The sequence below is a fragment of the Drosophila teissieri genome, chromosome 2L (assembly GCF_016746235.2).
Source record: "Drosophila teissieri strain GT53w chromosome 2L, Prin_Dtei_1.1, whole genome shotgun sequence".
Lineage (NCBI taxonomy): Eukaryota > Metazoa > Arthropoda > Insecta > Diptera > Drosophilidae > Drosophila > Drosophila teissieri.
This window is the reverse complement of record NC_053029.1, coordinates 9509220-9525055: the sequence shown is the minus strand read 5'-3', so window position 1 is coordinate 9525055 and position 15836 is coordinate 9509220. Positions and strand designations below refer to the sequence as shown.

At 43.1% G+C, this 15836-nt stretch overlaps 3 protein-coding genes across 4 annotated transcripts; 1 reads left to right on the top strand and 2 right to left on the bottom strand.

Moving 5' to 3' along the window:
* Positions 1 to 18: 18 nt before the first annotated feature.
* On the bottom strand, positions 19 to 1109 carry LOC122611417. The gene is made up of 5 exons (XM_043784475.1): positions 1035 to 1109; positions 838 to 970; positions 679 to 764; positions 457 to 610; positions 19 to 401 (listed from the first exon to the last, which is right to left on the bottom strand). The coding sequence occupies exons 1-5, from the start codon at positions 1107 to 1109 to the stop codon at positions 19 to 21; spliced, it is 831 nt and encodes a 276-aa protein (XP_043640410.1).
* A 302-nt stretch (positions 1110 to 1411) lies between these two features.
* LOC122626795 lies at positions 1412 to 2604 on the top strand. Its single transcript, XM_043807173.1, has 5 exons — positions 1412 to 1486; positions 1543 to 1681; positions 1737 to 1822; positions 1887 to 2040; positions 2106 to 2604. Exons 1-5 carry the CDS (start codon positions 1412 to 1414, stop codon positions 2567 to 2569), a joined length of 918 nt encoding a protein of 305 aa, XP_043663108.1. The 3' UTR covers positions 2570 to 2604.
* Positions 2605 to 4640: 2036 nt separating this feature from the next.
* LOC122626201 (cyclin-dependent kinase-like 1) lies at positions 4641 to 11703 on the bottom strand. Of its 2 annotated transcripts, none has more exons than XM_043806370.1 (4): positions 11602 to 11703; positions 5883 to 6069; positions 4944 to 5816; positions 4641 to 4866 (listed from the first exon to the last, which is right to left on the bottom strand). In XM_043806370.1, the coding sequence occupies exons 1-4, from the start codon at positions 11667 to 11669 to the stop codon at positions 4729 to 4731; spliced, it is 1266 nt and encodes a 421-aa protein (XP_043662305.1). In that variant the 5' UTR covers positions 11670 to 11703; the 3' UTR covers positions 4641 to 4728. The 2 variants fall into 2 exon arrangements, with proteins under 2 accessions (XP_043662305.1, XP_043662306.1); XM_043806371.1 differs by lacking the exon at positions 11602 to 11703 and adding an exon at positions 8283 to 8323.
* Between the last annotated feature and the right edge of the window lie 4133 nt (positions 11704 to 15836).

Genomic DNA, 15836 nt, shown 5'->3' with positions numbered 1-15836 from the left:
ACATGGCCACATATTTATCTAGATCGCAACACTTTCATTGTGCAGATAGTCCTTTTTTATGGCATTTCGTCGTAAGACATTTGATAAGAGCTCCTGCCGCTGAAAGAAATCAGTGGCCACTTGGTTAAGTTGGTTTTGTGGAACGCTGATGTCAGTTTTCTCATCCTGCCACCACTTCGTTTGTGGCACATCCCACAATTTTTGCCCCGCTTTGGGCATTACGTAAATAATAATTGGTTGCTGTGCGATCGGATAACTGGATGCCACTTTATGGAGTTGCATTCCGTTTGTCACGGGGTTCAGAGGATCGGGACCGTAAACTTGTTGATATCGCTGGCTTCGCACCAGAAACATGATTTGCACGAAGGAAATCAACGCCAACGTGTCGTAGGTCACAAGCACTGAAAAAGAAAGGTTATCTTACACAAATGTGGCTTAATTAATTTTGATTCATACTTGCGTAAAATGTCAGGCCAATGGTCATCAAAATTAAGGTGGCCAATGGCACAATATGTCTGGCAATCCGAAGCGTTATAATGACGACTACAACCACTTGGACTGTGTAAACGAACTCGAAGATAGCCAATGGTATAACGTGGTATTTCTTGAGCTGAATTGAAAATAAGAAGCTATTGAGTTATTAATATTACTTTTATAAGAAACTATGTTAAAGCTGACCTTGTATGCGCCATAAGCCGCCATTATGCAAGCTACAATGTAGCTAGAGCTGTAGAGTTGAAGAAACATCATGAGCTCCTTGGAATCTGTAGGGCACAAAATGATATAATTCACAGATTTCTTTGAATGGTAAGTCATAATTGTGGTCTGTTTACTTACAATGCTCCACCCAGGTAGCGGAATCCCTAACAATCGTGCTGGTTCTATAGTGAGTTTCCATTATGTTGACAAGGAAGTAAATGAAAGTGGTTCCGTCGGCGAATACCATCCACATAAGGATGGTGTTTTTCACCTGAAAACGTGTGAGAGAAGCTCGGATTGGCCGCCATCGGATCGGAAGTATAGGATAAACTCACGGTGGCAGCGGTGCAAGTGACCAGGACACCCAGTCGCACCGAAGCGCAGAAGAAGTAGTTCTCCATGAGCACCATGTTGTCCCAGGACAAACTGGGCCACCAGTTCCAGTTGAGGCCGACATTCTGTGGCTTTCCACTCGAGATCTGGCCAGCGAATGATATATGTTGGACATTTGAACCGAAGTTTGACGCTTTGAATTTGAGTTCCATTTACCGCATGGACTCAGATTGGCATCTTGTACATGGTTTTGTCATTTGCCGTGCGGCAATTAGTGCGCATTTGTGGTTCTTATGTGGCTGACTCACCAAATTCTCTGTGGCACGGAGTATTCAGTTCTGATTTACGGACCGACATTACCGGTAATACCACACTCAATATGTTATTAATGGAATCCTATATGTGTTATTGCTCGGTGCGTCTGGGTGTCATTATCGTTTCTGTTCTGGCTATCGTAAGTTACAACAAATGTTCCTTCTTTCCTACAGAACTTACCCTTTCTGCCTTCAGATCAGAGAATTGAGTTTTAGCATTACTCTGTTTGCCCTTGGCGTCAAAGTTTTCGAGCCTTTCATCGATTTGCTTGAGCACGACGCGGAATATAAGGACAGAAAGTGGGTTCGCAAGTACATCAGTTGGTGTGAGAACGGTGGGTTACATACATAATATATATTATATTTTGACGAAATATTATGTATAACTAGATCCCGAGGTCTTGACCGCAGTTTCTCAAATAATATTGTACGTCCATTCGGGGGCAGCCATCTTAAGTATCTATGGTGCTATTAAGGTATGTTTAGGCTAGTCCTTTCAATAGATTTGCTTTGTAGAAAGTAAGTTTTTGTGTTAATCAGTTACGGAAGTGGTTTCTACTACCCTTGGCATTCTGCGAGTTTGTCTACCTTATACAAATTACGTTTCTGCATATTGTGCTGATGATCATGCTCAAGAAGCAGATTAATTTGGGCCTGCTCATAATTCTCACTCTCTTGGGCTGTTTCTATATATGTAAGTATACTCAAAAATCACAGTTGCTATGTGATTATAAGTGAATCTCCTCTGACTTCTCGCAGTGTTTGTGGGCTACAATGCCTGCACCTGCGTGGCCATGTTCCAGATCATCGGGCTGGTGAAGAGTGAGCGCTACCGCGAGCTCTACGGAGACGATCCCTTCCATCCGCTGGCCATGAGGAGCACTCGCCCCAAGGACTCCGAGAGGCCGCTCCACGTGCTGCGGATGCACGACATGCACGACACCAACATCGACGAGGAGAAGCGGCTGAGCAAGCTGGGCCTGTGGCCACGTCGCCAGCCGCCGGTGGTGTCCGTTCTTCCCGTGCAGGCAGCTTATCCGCAGCCCCAGCTGAAGTGGTGGCAGCAGCAGGCCCGGAGTACCGGAGATGACCACCAGCCGGATCCGTCCGTCTACCGCAACTGGCACACCAAGGAGCTGCTCAACGGAGTGGGCGGCGATGTGCAGCGGAAGAGTGAGCTGAATCGACGCTACGCCGAGAGCCAGATGCACCGGTGGTACTGATCACTGAGTCCAGGAATGGTGGACTGTTAGTTAGTTTATACAAATTAAACACTTAAAACTGTTTAGCAACTGTTAGTCTTCTTGTAAAAAAGAAACTCATGCTCTTATCAATACAAGCTCACTATTGGTTGTACTGAAACTTTCAAACTTACAAATTAAAAAGAAATTACGAAGTGTAAATGGTAAAGGTAAATTAGTAAATCACAAGCGTTTAAAAGAGTTTGGTAAGTTCTGTGAAAGCCAACAGTGTGAATATAAAAAGCCCTATCTGCTTATTCGATAAGTCTTCGATTCCTCTTCTCGGCACTTTAGCGAGCTGTGCAATTCAGCAAACCCCGTCCCAACAACGCCAATATCCTTGACTCCCCAGCAGGACGAAAGTTTCCATCTCCCTGGGCTTGGATGCCTGGACTTTTGGCGGGCACTTTGCATAAACGGCACTACAGATTATGCAACTGTCTGGGAGACACTTTGCATATCCTCGACCAGGAAGCGGGATGCTTCAATGGCCGGTTCGACTTACAAATGCTTTTCCCATTTTACATTTTACATTCCCAACCAAGTGCACAGCGACCGGAAAAGCTGGTGGAAAAAGGAAAAGAGCAGGCAAGCAGCAAGCTGCAGGCAGACAGGGATGGGGATACTCGGTGAACCATCCTATTGTGTTGGCCAAACGACAAAAATCAAAATACTTAACAATTGGTGACGCTGGCAATGGAGCATGAGTCGCAGTAGATAATGCTGGGAATGCGGTGCTGGCATCCAACGATATTCTCAATTTCTCCTTTATTTTCTCGATGTTTCTCTGTGCATCTGCCAACAAAAATCCGGGCCACATGGACATGACTTGTGCCCAGGAGATTTCTGCGATATGTGCTGACACTTTTGTTGACTGCTGCCGTTGCTTTGGACGCCGCTGGGAATGCAGCTGCTGTTCTCACAAATTTTGTATAATTTAATTAAAAGTTTTCGGAAAATACTGCATCTCTGCTGAAAGCTACTAAAAACTGGGCATTTGTTAGGCAATTCTCAGGATCCCTTATTAGCTAACAATAAGGGGCACGCCATATTTAATACAGTAAATATTTTTGCCATCTCCCATGCTGAACTCATGAACTCACATTATTCCATCACTTGTATTATTTTGTCTTTACTGGCTTCGCCTCACCTTGGAATAGTCTTAGAGCGCAATAAGCTTGACTAATCCTTTCATCAGCGTCATCAGGGCAAACGTTTTTCTGAAGCTCCTTGGAGGACATCAACAAAGTCCTTAGGACACGACTAGGATACACGTAAGGCGATACGTGTCGCTGATTATCTGACGTGTGCTTAGCAGTGGATTAAGCTGCCAAAAAACGTGGCAAGGAAGCCAGGAGGCTACAACTGTCGTCGGTGAAATACTTCAGGAGCGGAACCTTAAAAAAGGGTTTCAGATAGGATGTACCTTACAAATCACCATCAGCTTTGCTTGGATATTGATTGAATATTACAAAAATACAAGTACACCATGTTTAAACTATTCAAAGTTGTGTGCAGAAGAAGAAAAAAATGTTTGCTTAAAAGATTAATGTTTTGTATTAATGAAACTAAATATCAATTGGAAATTAAATCAATTAACTATCAATAAGATACAAGTTATAAGTTAAGATACCCTTGTTCCTAGTCCGCTCCTGGCTAAATAGATGTAAAAATGTGTAATTCTGGCCAGGCTCAACAAGTAGGTGGGACTTGGAGGTGGAATGCAACCGTTTGACTGGTCGACCTGCTGCCAGGATTTTTAATTCAATGTACGTGTGTGTGCAAGGCTGAAAAGGATTCGAACGCCAGGACGCAACTGGAAAGTGAATTAAAGATTAGCTTGGAGTGATTTGCGAATCTCACGGACTAACTGAATTGAAAATTTATGGAATAAAACATTATGTAGCACATTTTATTTGATGATAGCTGAAAATTGCACTTTCGACTTAGTTACTAATTCAGTTCGGCCCCGAAAGGGATGAGTTGCTACACAGCAAGTGCTTACAAACGTTCCACCCAGTGATATATTAATGGAATACTTTTGCACATTTATTCCCAGCAGTAAATAAGTTAAATTTCGGGCTCAATTTCCGCTCAAGGACCTTACTTCGTTACAATCTCTCCCCGCACTCAACTCAAACTCAAATTGTGGGCAGATGATGCTCGGTGCGATGGAGCAGGTTTGCATTCTTGTTCAGCGGCTGCAGCTTCACGTAATCTTGATGCGGGTGGTGATGATGCTGCGTGCTAGGCAGCAGCGGTAGTGATGTGTTTGAAGTCTGTAATTGAAGGACATACGCAAATACTCATGATAGCTTCTTGAATTATCCTTGGGGAGGAGGACTGCAGTACGCACCTTTGATTTATCCCGGGCAGCCGCGATGGCCGCCGCCTGGGCAGGACCCGTCTGGAGCTGCTGGGCGGCCGTGGCCAGCATGAACTGCTGGGAGGCGAGCTGCTGCTGGCGGAGATTGGCCGCCTCCAGGCTGTTGACGTGCTCCAGCTCCCGCTGCTTGGCGATGTAGTCGTCGAAGTAGGAGTGCTTTGTGAGCTTCTCGCAGGACCAGCGCTTGGTTGGGTCCTTGTCCAGGCACTTCTTCAGGAAGTCAATGGTCAGGGGGTTCTGCTGCGACTTGGCCGGCATCTTGTCCTCCAGCGGCTCCAGCGTGGGCGGCACTGGCAGCGTGATGCCCTTGAAGTACTCGTTCTGCCCGAAGATCTGGATGTGGCGTGGCAGCAGGTCGCCCAGCGTCTTGCGGATCAGGTAGAGCTGGTCCACGTCGCTGCGTCCTGGCCAGAGGGCCTCGCCACGCACCAGCTCGGCGAAGAGGCAACCGATGGCCCAGACGTCCACGGGTGTGCCGTACTGAGTGTCGCCCACCAGCAGCTCCGGCGCCCGGTACCACCTGGTGGCCACGTAGTCCGTGTAGTTCTCACCCGGACTGAGCATGCGGGCGAAGCCGAAGTCGCACAGCTTCACCTGGCCCTGGGCGGTGAGCAGGATGTTCTCCGGCTTGATGTCGCGGTGCAGGCAGCCCTGCTTGTGGCAGTAGGCCACGCCCAGCAGCGTCTGGTAGCAGATCTGTTTGGTCAGGTGCTCCGGACAGCCCTGTGGATGGCGCTCCAGTTCGTGCAGCACGGTCAGCTCGCAGAACTCGAAGACCAGGTGGAGGCGCCGCTTCCGTCTGAACACTTCTAGCAGGGAGACAAGGTTCGGATGCTTCAGGTTCTGCAAGAAATTAATCGTAAGTAAGTGATTTAATCAGGTATTCATAACTAGGGGTTTTAGGATTACCTTTAGTAGCCTAATCTCTCTCAGTGCAATCTTTCGAATGGCTGGATCGTCCTCGGACTCCACGAACCTCTTGACCGCCACCAGAGCACCCGTTTCCCGATCCCGGCACTTGTAGACCACGCCGTAGGAGCCCTCGCCCAGCCGACTGAGCTTCTCGTAGCGATCCATTTTGCTGCTACCTTGTGGTCTGCAAGGAAGTTAAGAGGTATGAGTTATTCCGGCATTCCCACCCCGATTGCGGCTAGCGTTCAGTTTGCGTTTGGAGTGGATTTTACCTTAAGCTCAAACATTGACCACGTTTGATGTTTGCACGTCGCATTGCTTTGCATTGGGCACACAAAATGTTTAAGAATTTTTCTGTTTGATAGCTCAGACACGAACACATGTGGACTCACAGGGACGAACTTGCATTCGAGGGTATGCGAGTGTGGGGTGATTTGATATTCGATTCGATTCGATCTGGTATTATTTCAAGGGCTGTCTTACGATTTGATGTGATATGCATATTTACAGGTTATTTTATTGAATAGATTTTGGTTTGGGGATGTCCAGAACATTGTGGAGGTTTGGTTTCACGAATTCGGTATGATTTGGTTAGTTGATTTCGATGGAATGAAACAAACAACAAATGAGAAAACGTTTAGAATGAGTTAATTATTTCAAACGTAATTTTGGTGGACACAAGTTGGGCAAAGGAATTGGTGAAAATAATAAATAAAATTAAAAATACGGAATGATTCAGATACTAAATTAATATGTGCCGAATATATACATTTCCCCTGCTATCTTGTACCAATTTTAATGCAGCCTTGCGGTAATATAGCTATTCATATAAATCGATATTGTAAACATTCAATTGCCATTAGATACACAACCTAATCATTAACTGTCTGCCATTTCCAAGCACGAGAACTACATCGATTTTTTTATACCCAAGTAAAAATTACCCCATGTGGAATTGGTTGCTGCATTTGTCATTGATTTGAGTGTATGAATTAATGAATTCCATGAAATGGAATAGAAATCATTTTTACCAGGCTAAGTGGTGTCGACATTGAAGCTTATTATTTCCAAGCTTGGCTCTGTGTAAATAGGATTAAAAAAAACTTATTTGATGTCCATTTTGTATTAGATTCGGAACCGAAGGCAATTAACTTTCTAGCGTGAACACGAAAACTAAATCGATTTTCAGCCCCAGGTGTTCGAGAGCGTGTTCCTTTGAAACTGGCATTACCGGGCTGGTCGAGGACTTCTCGGGTTGACAGTTCAATGCCAGCCACAAACCTTAAGCGGGGTAATTGAACCCTACTTGGGGCTTTCTGCATCTTTGCTAACATGTGTGTGGGTCATAAACATGGCATGCAATTAAATATATGTGTGCTTTTGGTGGTTGTGGTGGTGGGTGGCACAAATAAATGGAAGCAACACAGGACACCGAAAACGAAGCAAGCAGATGACTTACCTAGGCACCCATCTGGCTAATATCTGGCGTATTTGCCACTAGAGTTATACGAGTATATTGGATTGTGAATGAATTGAAGTTTTATTTGATTAAAGTTATTTCGGGGAAAGTCTACTATACACACCATGCGCCAATGTACTCTGCTAGGCCTGTCGATCAATAAATATTTGAATGGGTAGACCGCTTGAGCGGACGTATGTTTTGTCTGACAACCGAGCACTGAATGGGGGAATCGCTGGAGCAGACCAGGGCCCCATGTCCCGGGTCGACTCCACCCCACTGGCCAATGTCATAGCAATGCGACCAAAGTTAACAAAGCAAAAAACCACAACAAAACCAAATCCATGCGCAGTTGCCACAAAGTTGTTCAAGAAGTTTCTCCCCTTTGTTGGTTTTTTTTTCTAGCGACTACCGGAAGACATTCAAGGTGTGCCTCTTTGGCTTTCCCAGCTCCTTTCCCTACACATTTTGAGGTTACCTCCTGGAGTCCTCAATCCAAAGAGAAGGAGATGGCGGAGAGGGAGTGGCTTACGAACCGGGTTCTTTGACACAGATTGCTGGAGGATTCCATAAAGCTAAACTGGTGCAGCAGTGCAATAAGTTTGTCGTGACTGGCGCTACGTGAGGGTTTCGGGGTGGATTCTATTTGGGGTCCTTATTACTAATTAATGTTTGAATCGCTGTGCAATTATAACAGTATTAGGGATGGCTTTTCCTGGTTGGGTAACTTTAGTATTGCTTTGCAGCTAATTTGCTTGCCGGGGGTCACTTATTGTGCTTGTTTTTCAAAGCCTTCCAAACTTTAAAACTTTTACGGCAAGTTAGAAACTTTTATTATTTATTAGCTCGAAGGTATGTTGTTATGCTAATAAGCAATAAGAAATTTTCATATTTTTTCCCTTTTTTGAATATTTATTCTTTTATATTAATGTGCATACCTTCGCAGTGAGAACAACTTGGATATCTCAAACATTTTCATTGTAATATCCAATTTTTTCCAGTTCACCTTCTGTCTATATTTGGTTTGTTTTCGTGTTTACTTCACTTGGGCCAAACACAAACGCCGATAACTTTTTGGCAGAACTACACGATGTGAAGACGTTAAGAGCCGGCAAACGACTGAGGTGCTTTTGGTTAGAAACGAGTTTGGAGAGCGCCGGAGTTGGTAGCAACTCGATTGCATCAGCGGACATCGCACATACGCCGCGTTGGCCAATGGCGACTTTGGTTTCTTATGTTTCTGTTTGTTTTGGTCTCGCGTGTTTCATTAATAATGCATTTAAGTGCAGTGCCAAAACACGAAGGTAAGCGTCGAAAATAAATTAAGGACCATAATCACGCATATTGTATAAGCAATGAGTAAGGTTCATACATACATATATAAAAGGAATAATTTTAGATCACTGGTTTTCTAGAAGTTCACCTTTAAGTTGAGTAAGGAGTCTAGCGCATGTCCCCTACTGGTTCCTTCAATTTAATTTGCATAATTACAGGGAACTCCCGCCGACCCCGTTTCCACTTAAACACCATCTGCTTGCTGTTTATACATTTGACAGCTTTTGTTTTCCGCGAAAGCACTTTAACCTTTCCCATTTGATTTTTCCTTTATGCTAGGCTCTTGTGGCTTTTAATTATATTTTTGTATTAATTGTTCTATCAAGTTGTTTGCGCACCATAGTAATTATTTGTTCATGTCGTTGGCATGATGTTTGCACTTGATGTTGGGGTCAATGCCTTACAGCTTGATGGCTCTTTGTTTGTTTGCCATTCTGATATTGACCCCCGTAATTGTGTGAGCTAAAAGAGCTAAAAGTTTTTGTAGTTATGGGTATTGCATAACAACGATACGGAAATAAAGACTTTTATATTTAAGAAGAAGGAACATGAATAATGGCTTTAAGATAAATGCTAATATGCCCATTGTAATAATAAATTGAATGAACGCGATTTAGTTAATGGCTTTATTGGAAAGACAAAAGGTAAAACATTACTGAGGTCGGATTAAATGCTCTTGATTTTTACGTAATTAATACTGCTTGTGTGTTTATTTCAAGTGTCTGTACTTGCGAAAATAGGAATCATATGTCGAGCAAGTAAAGTTTTTTTTAGCCCCCCCATTGCCTTGCAAAGTCCCTGAACCTTTTGGCCATATAAATATTGCGGGTTGGTGGTAGGGGCTGTGTTGACGTGGCCTTTGGGAAAACAAGCGTAAAATGCAATAAATAACAAGCCATTAATGCCGAATGCTCACACACGCACCGAGTGTCCCAAACTTTGTGCGAGGTCTGTGCAAAAAGCGTTGCCTACTTACGGGGATAGAGGAGCTGAGGCAATCGGAGGACGAGGAAGGCATATGCGTGTGAAATCAAAGGCCAAGGCCGTTGCAACACCAGCTACACCAGTTACACCAGCACCGACTCGACCGACTCAAATGTCATTGGGAAAAGTTTATCCTTTCTGCCCGTTTTAGCACTGTATTTCACTTTCATTCCGCAAAAAGTTGGCAAAGCTAATTAGGGCCACGAACGGCGCTAATCGACCCACCTGTACTGCCGGGTCTCAACTAAGTCCGGCTCATTGCACACCTGGATCTTCTGAATGAGCCGGTAGAGGAAGGAGTTCTGAAACGATTGCGGCAAGTAGAACGAGGAGCTGTGAAACATTGCACGTCGCCAAGCGTTCGCACGGCTGCAGGGTCCCAGGATGACTAAGGTTCACTTGAGCGGTCTCCCGTCTATTTATTTTATCGATACATGATTTGAAATGCAACGGACATCATGAATACTTTATGCATGGAGCGACATTCCTTCTCAGACAGGTGCAAAAAACGGCTCTGTTTCTGACGTGTCTCGTGCCGGCATTGCCTTTTTCATTTTGTTTAAGATTTTTTTGGGTCAGAAAAAATGCGGCCGGGGGAAGCCAAAAGCACATGCAAATGAGTCAGGCGCATTATGCGAGAAGTGAGAGTTGCGACGGCAGGCCACGTATGAGAGTCATAAGCCTGGCTGAGGCAGGGCTTGCCGCTTGCCACATGCCACAGCGAGGAACACGAAATCAGTGGTGCAAACTGAAGGGAAAAAGCGGCTTGATTCGGAGGGGGGGGTTCAATTATGTAAGGTGAGGCGGGCACCTGTGAGTTTTGGGATCCACTGTGGGAATGAGAACGACTGTCAAACGCCATGAAAGCACCCAACAAAAGTGAGTACCCTGCCGGCGAACTGAAAACGCGAATCTAATTCGCGACTGCTGAAACGCTCCAAGTGTGTGATATAAACAGAATTGTCACATTATATGATTTTCAAAAAAAATAAAAGATCTTGATCGCGGCGATCTAGTCATGTTTCTCTGTCTTTCCCTATGAACGAGATCTTGAACCTTGGTAAAGCAATCTGCATAATGCCAAAACATCTAAATACTATCCAACTTCTGATTCAAAGTATAAATGATATAGTTAACAAGGAAAAATATATAGCTCTTAAGAACCTTCTCCTAAACAAGTGTGGGAGTATAAGTGTTAGGTATCAATCATTTGCTTACAGTCTGCTTGGCAATATTTTGTTCTATTTCAGGCAGATATGTGTTCTAACAAAAACATTTCCCCTCCAACTGCCGCACATCTATTTCTGTTCCTTTCAAGCAGAAGCGCAAGTGTCGTTGACATTTGTCAAAAAAAAGGTTTTCGTCTACTAGGATCGAAAGCATTAAAAACCGCTACATCATCCGCTCCCATAAGTATGCAATATTCTTTCGGAGCTGCTTGTCTAGCCTGTCAGAATTCGGATGGTAAGTGGGGTGAAGTTGGGGACAAATCCGAGCAACGAACGCATTTCAATGCAATTTGATGTCTCTATACTTGATTTCTTCTCTGCTTGCTTTTGTTCTTCTTTCTTTCTTTTCCGAGCACATATACTCGCATTGATTGAAATTCAATTTGATTGGAGTTTTTGTCCTTTTTGGTCCTGTGGCTTCTTGGTTAGATCTTTTGTAAGTTGAGTAGCTTTTAACTGTCAGTTTGCGGCCTTCAAAGGAGGTACCTATATGTTAGTTGGAGAACGAGTCCCACAATGTTTTCATACGATGATTACTATTCACTGTAAGGTTATTCACAAGGCCCGGCGTTAAGCAAAATATTGTCAGGGCCAACACTTTATCTGCGCGCCAATCTCGAAGTTCAAGTTTAGGCCAAAACAATGCAAAAATGTTTGGATAGCACTTTTTGTTACCATTCAATGCAATGCAATGCCAAGTTCGACTTACCTTCTGGGCAGAAGTGGAAGGTGGTTACCAAACAGCCAGAGACGTTTCTCTCCGAACCATTTGTCCATAGACAAGCATTCAATAACTTTTGGTTTGGTTTGATTGATTTTAAATAGCCGTACTACTTGTGGAATTTTGAAAGTGATTTCCGCATCCTGCGAGCTTTAAACTGACTAGATTTTCACGGGCGAGATGCGAAACCGAATTGCGCGTCCGTCGGCTGAGAAATATTAACAAACTTTGTTTATAAGCGTAGTCCACGCCGTAAACGTAGCCGGAATTTTTATGTGCGCCGGCATTGAAAACGCCGAAGACAATGGGATGGAGTTTCCCAGGGAGAGGGGGTGGGTTTGTTGGGGTGTTCGTGACGGTTGACATTGGCAACGCTTTGGGGCAAGCAAGCCCGGTGGGCAACGGGATGGGGATCCGAATCAGGGTTGCTTTCCTTGTATTTCGGTTATTAATAGTGTTGTTATAGCGCATGCCGTTGTTTATGCTTGCGTTGTCAATCTGTTGTCATTAAAAACAAACAGCAAATTTGAGCTAAGTTCACGCTTTGATTTCAAACTTCTAGTTAAGCTTTTCCAAGCGGAATTGGCTTCGGTGTGTAGGATATGGGTTGGAATGGACAACGCTTTTGAAGCAATTAGCAAAAGATTAGACAGTTGGTATCTAGGTATTTATATGTGCTTAATGTTCTAAGCATTTAACTGCCGATCGGTGATTAAATAATGTTTGCCTGCCTTATTGCGTGACCAAAGTGTGACCTAGTGTGATTTATTATAAATAAGTTACAATATTCAAAAGTAGGCATTTACCTATTTATAGTTGACAGAAAATGCTAGGGCATATATGTAAGTCACTTAAAACTTGTTGCTAAATTTATTCATATGAATAGGTCAATTTAGAGATGTGAATGTTTAGAAGGATGAAAGATAGCTTATTAAATCGGAGATTGAAAATAATTTTTGTATAATTTATTAAGGAACATTCTTAATCGGCTTAAAGAAAGCTTTCTAGCCATCTAGAAGAGGAAAGCTTTTAACTAGCCAGTTTTAGGGCTGGCAACGCCTCGAGCATTTTCCGGTTGTCAAAGTAACGGCAAAAGGGAAATCGTGAAACTTCACTGCCAACCAATACACAGACATAACGAATGAGCGGCCACACACACACTCAAACAGATACCAAGAGCCGGCCAGCATATGCCAAAGCACTAACACACAGAATGCACCAATGCATTTGCACACGTGTGCTCACACATACATTTATATTTCAGCGTTGAATGCGCTTTGCATTTTAAGCTTTTCTCTTCCACTTCGGTTGTTGTTTTATTTTTATTTTTTGTGGGGATTTGCTTTCATTTTTTTTGCTATTTTATTGTTTTTTCAGCGGCAACGCACAGCAAAAAGACAAAAGAATGGCCGAAATGAGATAACCTTTAAAAGCTGCTCGTATGCTAAAACTAAATAACGGCATTAGAGCCAAATGGCAACCAGGACATGGAGGTAGACCAACTGCAAGTCCTCATGTGTATGTGTGTGTGTGTGTGTGGGTAGTAATACCGTTTGTTTGGAGCACAGCAACTGAAGCCGTGGTTCTCAAGTACTTCTACCTCTCTTCGGATTAATACCCTGTAGTCGTGCATGACTGTAAGTGGTAATTAAAATTGCCTACTAATGCAATGAACATTTATAGTATGTCGTGTTTAAAAATAAAAGTATTTTTATAAAGAGCGGAATGTCCATTTCCAATTAAGAATTCATTTTTAAAGAGATATTCTTTAAATTCGCTATCTATATAGAATCTATATTATAGATATATCATTTGTTCCAGGGTATCCCAATGTTGGATAACTAAACCTAAAGCTCTAAGAATTTAGTTGCCCAGGACAACTGAAAAAGGCAACTTGAAAGCAACAACAAATGCAAATTGCCGCTTCGCTCACTCTCTTCTCTATCTCTCTTCCTCTCGTGTGTTACAAATGAGTGCAATTGTTTTCCATGTGCAGCAAATTTTTTATGATTATCCCTCTTTTCTGTTGACGGTGGCTGGGAATCCCCCAGCATTCTGCCGTCAGCTTTAAGTTGTTGCGAAATTTGGATAAAGGAGCGTAACGGAACAGAAAGGAGCAGAAAGGAAAAGCTTTAGCGGAGCAGGATTAACACCTGTTTTGTGTGCAATGCCAAGCCTCGAATTTATTGTGTTTGTTTACAAGCTTTTTGCGTGCGCAAATTTTGTGAATTGTCCCAAGTTATGAGTGCCATACCGTTTTGGCTCTCGTTTTACGGGCTCACGCAGCAGAATTTTCGCCAGCGGCAACTTAACGCAGAATTATGGTCCGCTCAGATAATGTGAAAAGGAAAGTGCAGCAGACCAGCTTCCCAGTTTCCCAGCTTCCCAGGCCGCATTTCGTTTGCATTAAGTGTGACATTCTAATATGCACGAAGCCGTGGAAAAATGGAAAGTTGGCGATATCTGGGGAATTTCTGTGGCAATACCGAGCTTAACGAGATCTGGAGTTTCGGAGTTTTGCAAGTTGATAGGCAAGCCACCATTTGAACAGGGAAAGAATCTGAAAGATACCAAACTTTGCATTTCGCAGATAGGTATTTGTATTTTGTAATTTTTAAGCAGAACACAATTGAAATTATTGTAGAGGTTAGATTATGTTCATTCCTTATTTTAGAGAGTTTTACAATTTTAAACTCTACTTTTTTTTGTAGTTCCTAAGGAAGCAAATATCTTTAGCCAGGTGCTTTAAATTTTTTGTAAAAACGCCGTTTTCTGAACATCCCTGGAGATTACCTGGTGGCTACATAATTGTGGTCAGATAGCACACACACTTATAGTAAGCGAAAAAATTAAAATGAAGCAAAATGGATGCCTGTGAAAAAACTTTCACTGGCATCTTCCGCACAGCTCCCCCTTTCACACATTACGGCCACAACAACCTTGTGAAAAAGTTCCATAACAAAATTTATGCGCGTAACTGGGCGCAGTGAAAGGAAAACTGCTGAAAAAGTAGCAGAAAAGTGGGGAAAGGGGAAGGGAGAAGGGGGTGGAAAGCGAGACTCCCTTAGTACAACTTTTAAATAAATTTCTAAATACTCAAGTTGCGCTTTCTCCACTCGCCTCGAGACGATCGCAGGCAAACGTGGCAAAGTTTAAATGGCTGGAAAGAAATGCTCGACTTTTTCAATGATGATGATGATAATGATGACGATGGGGGTTAAGGTGCTGGGTACTGGGGAATTGGTTGGTATTCTTGGCCAGCACTTTTGACTTTTGCGGTGGTAAAGTTTTCCACCACCTGGGCAGGAGTTTTGGGTTCGAGTTCGAGTTCGGTGCCGCCTCCTCGGTGTTTGTACAAGAATTTATGTTAATAACTTTTCGTTTAAGTGTGTTGGCTTGTGTAAAGTTATGTTGCTGATAATGGCATTGATAGCGTTGTAAATATTCTATATATTGGTGTTTTTACTTCAGAAACACCGCCAACCACTTTCTGACTTCCTAGCCACTGATTTTTCCAACGGGTACACACTTGTGCGAAGCTCTCACTTAATTTAAGCTCAGCAATTGGTAAGAAGTTTGGGAATACTATGATGAGCAGAGCTTTATTGGTGGCATTTCGAGCTTTTTCAGTTCAGAACTTAACTTTGTGGCCAACTTGGCGGATGAGTAATATTTACAGAAGTTCGCGATTATTACTGATAATCACATTCAAATTAAAACATATATCCAAATATCCGACTTCATGACTTAACATTTTTTCAATTATTAATAAATTTACTCAGTTTCTAAAAATGAGTTATCCCTAATAATATTATATGTTCTAAAACTCCAGCGTCCAGGTTAACTGCATCAATGTAAGTAATCTGTTTAAGCTATTAGACGGTTTCATCATACGCACTTTGCACTTCAACCGACGCCAGTAACTCAATCTAAGCCGATGCCTCCATGGCCAATGGCCAGACACGCCTCCTCCGTTGCAGCCCTCATGTTTATGGGCGGAAATTACATGGCAATCAAAACATAAGCGCTAGTTGACTGCTGTTTTGGGCCCAGTGCCTATGCAAATGTCTGCGGTCAATGTGCATACCAATTTGGTGCATAACACCGCCCAGTGCAGCAAAGCGCTCCTGATACCGACTGCATCAGAGATGAGTACCTTGTGTAGTTCACAGTGTTGTCAGTTTCCAATTAAGCCCCATATTTATACTATGTGATAATATCTT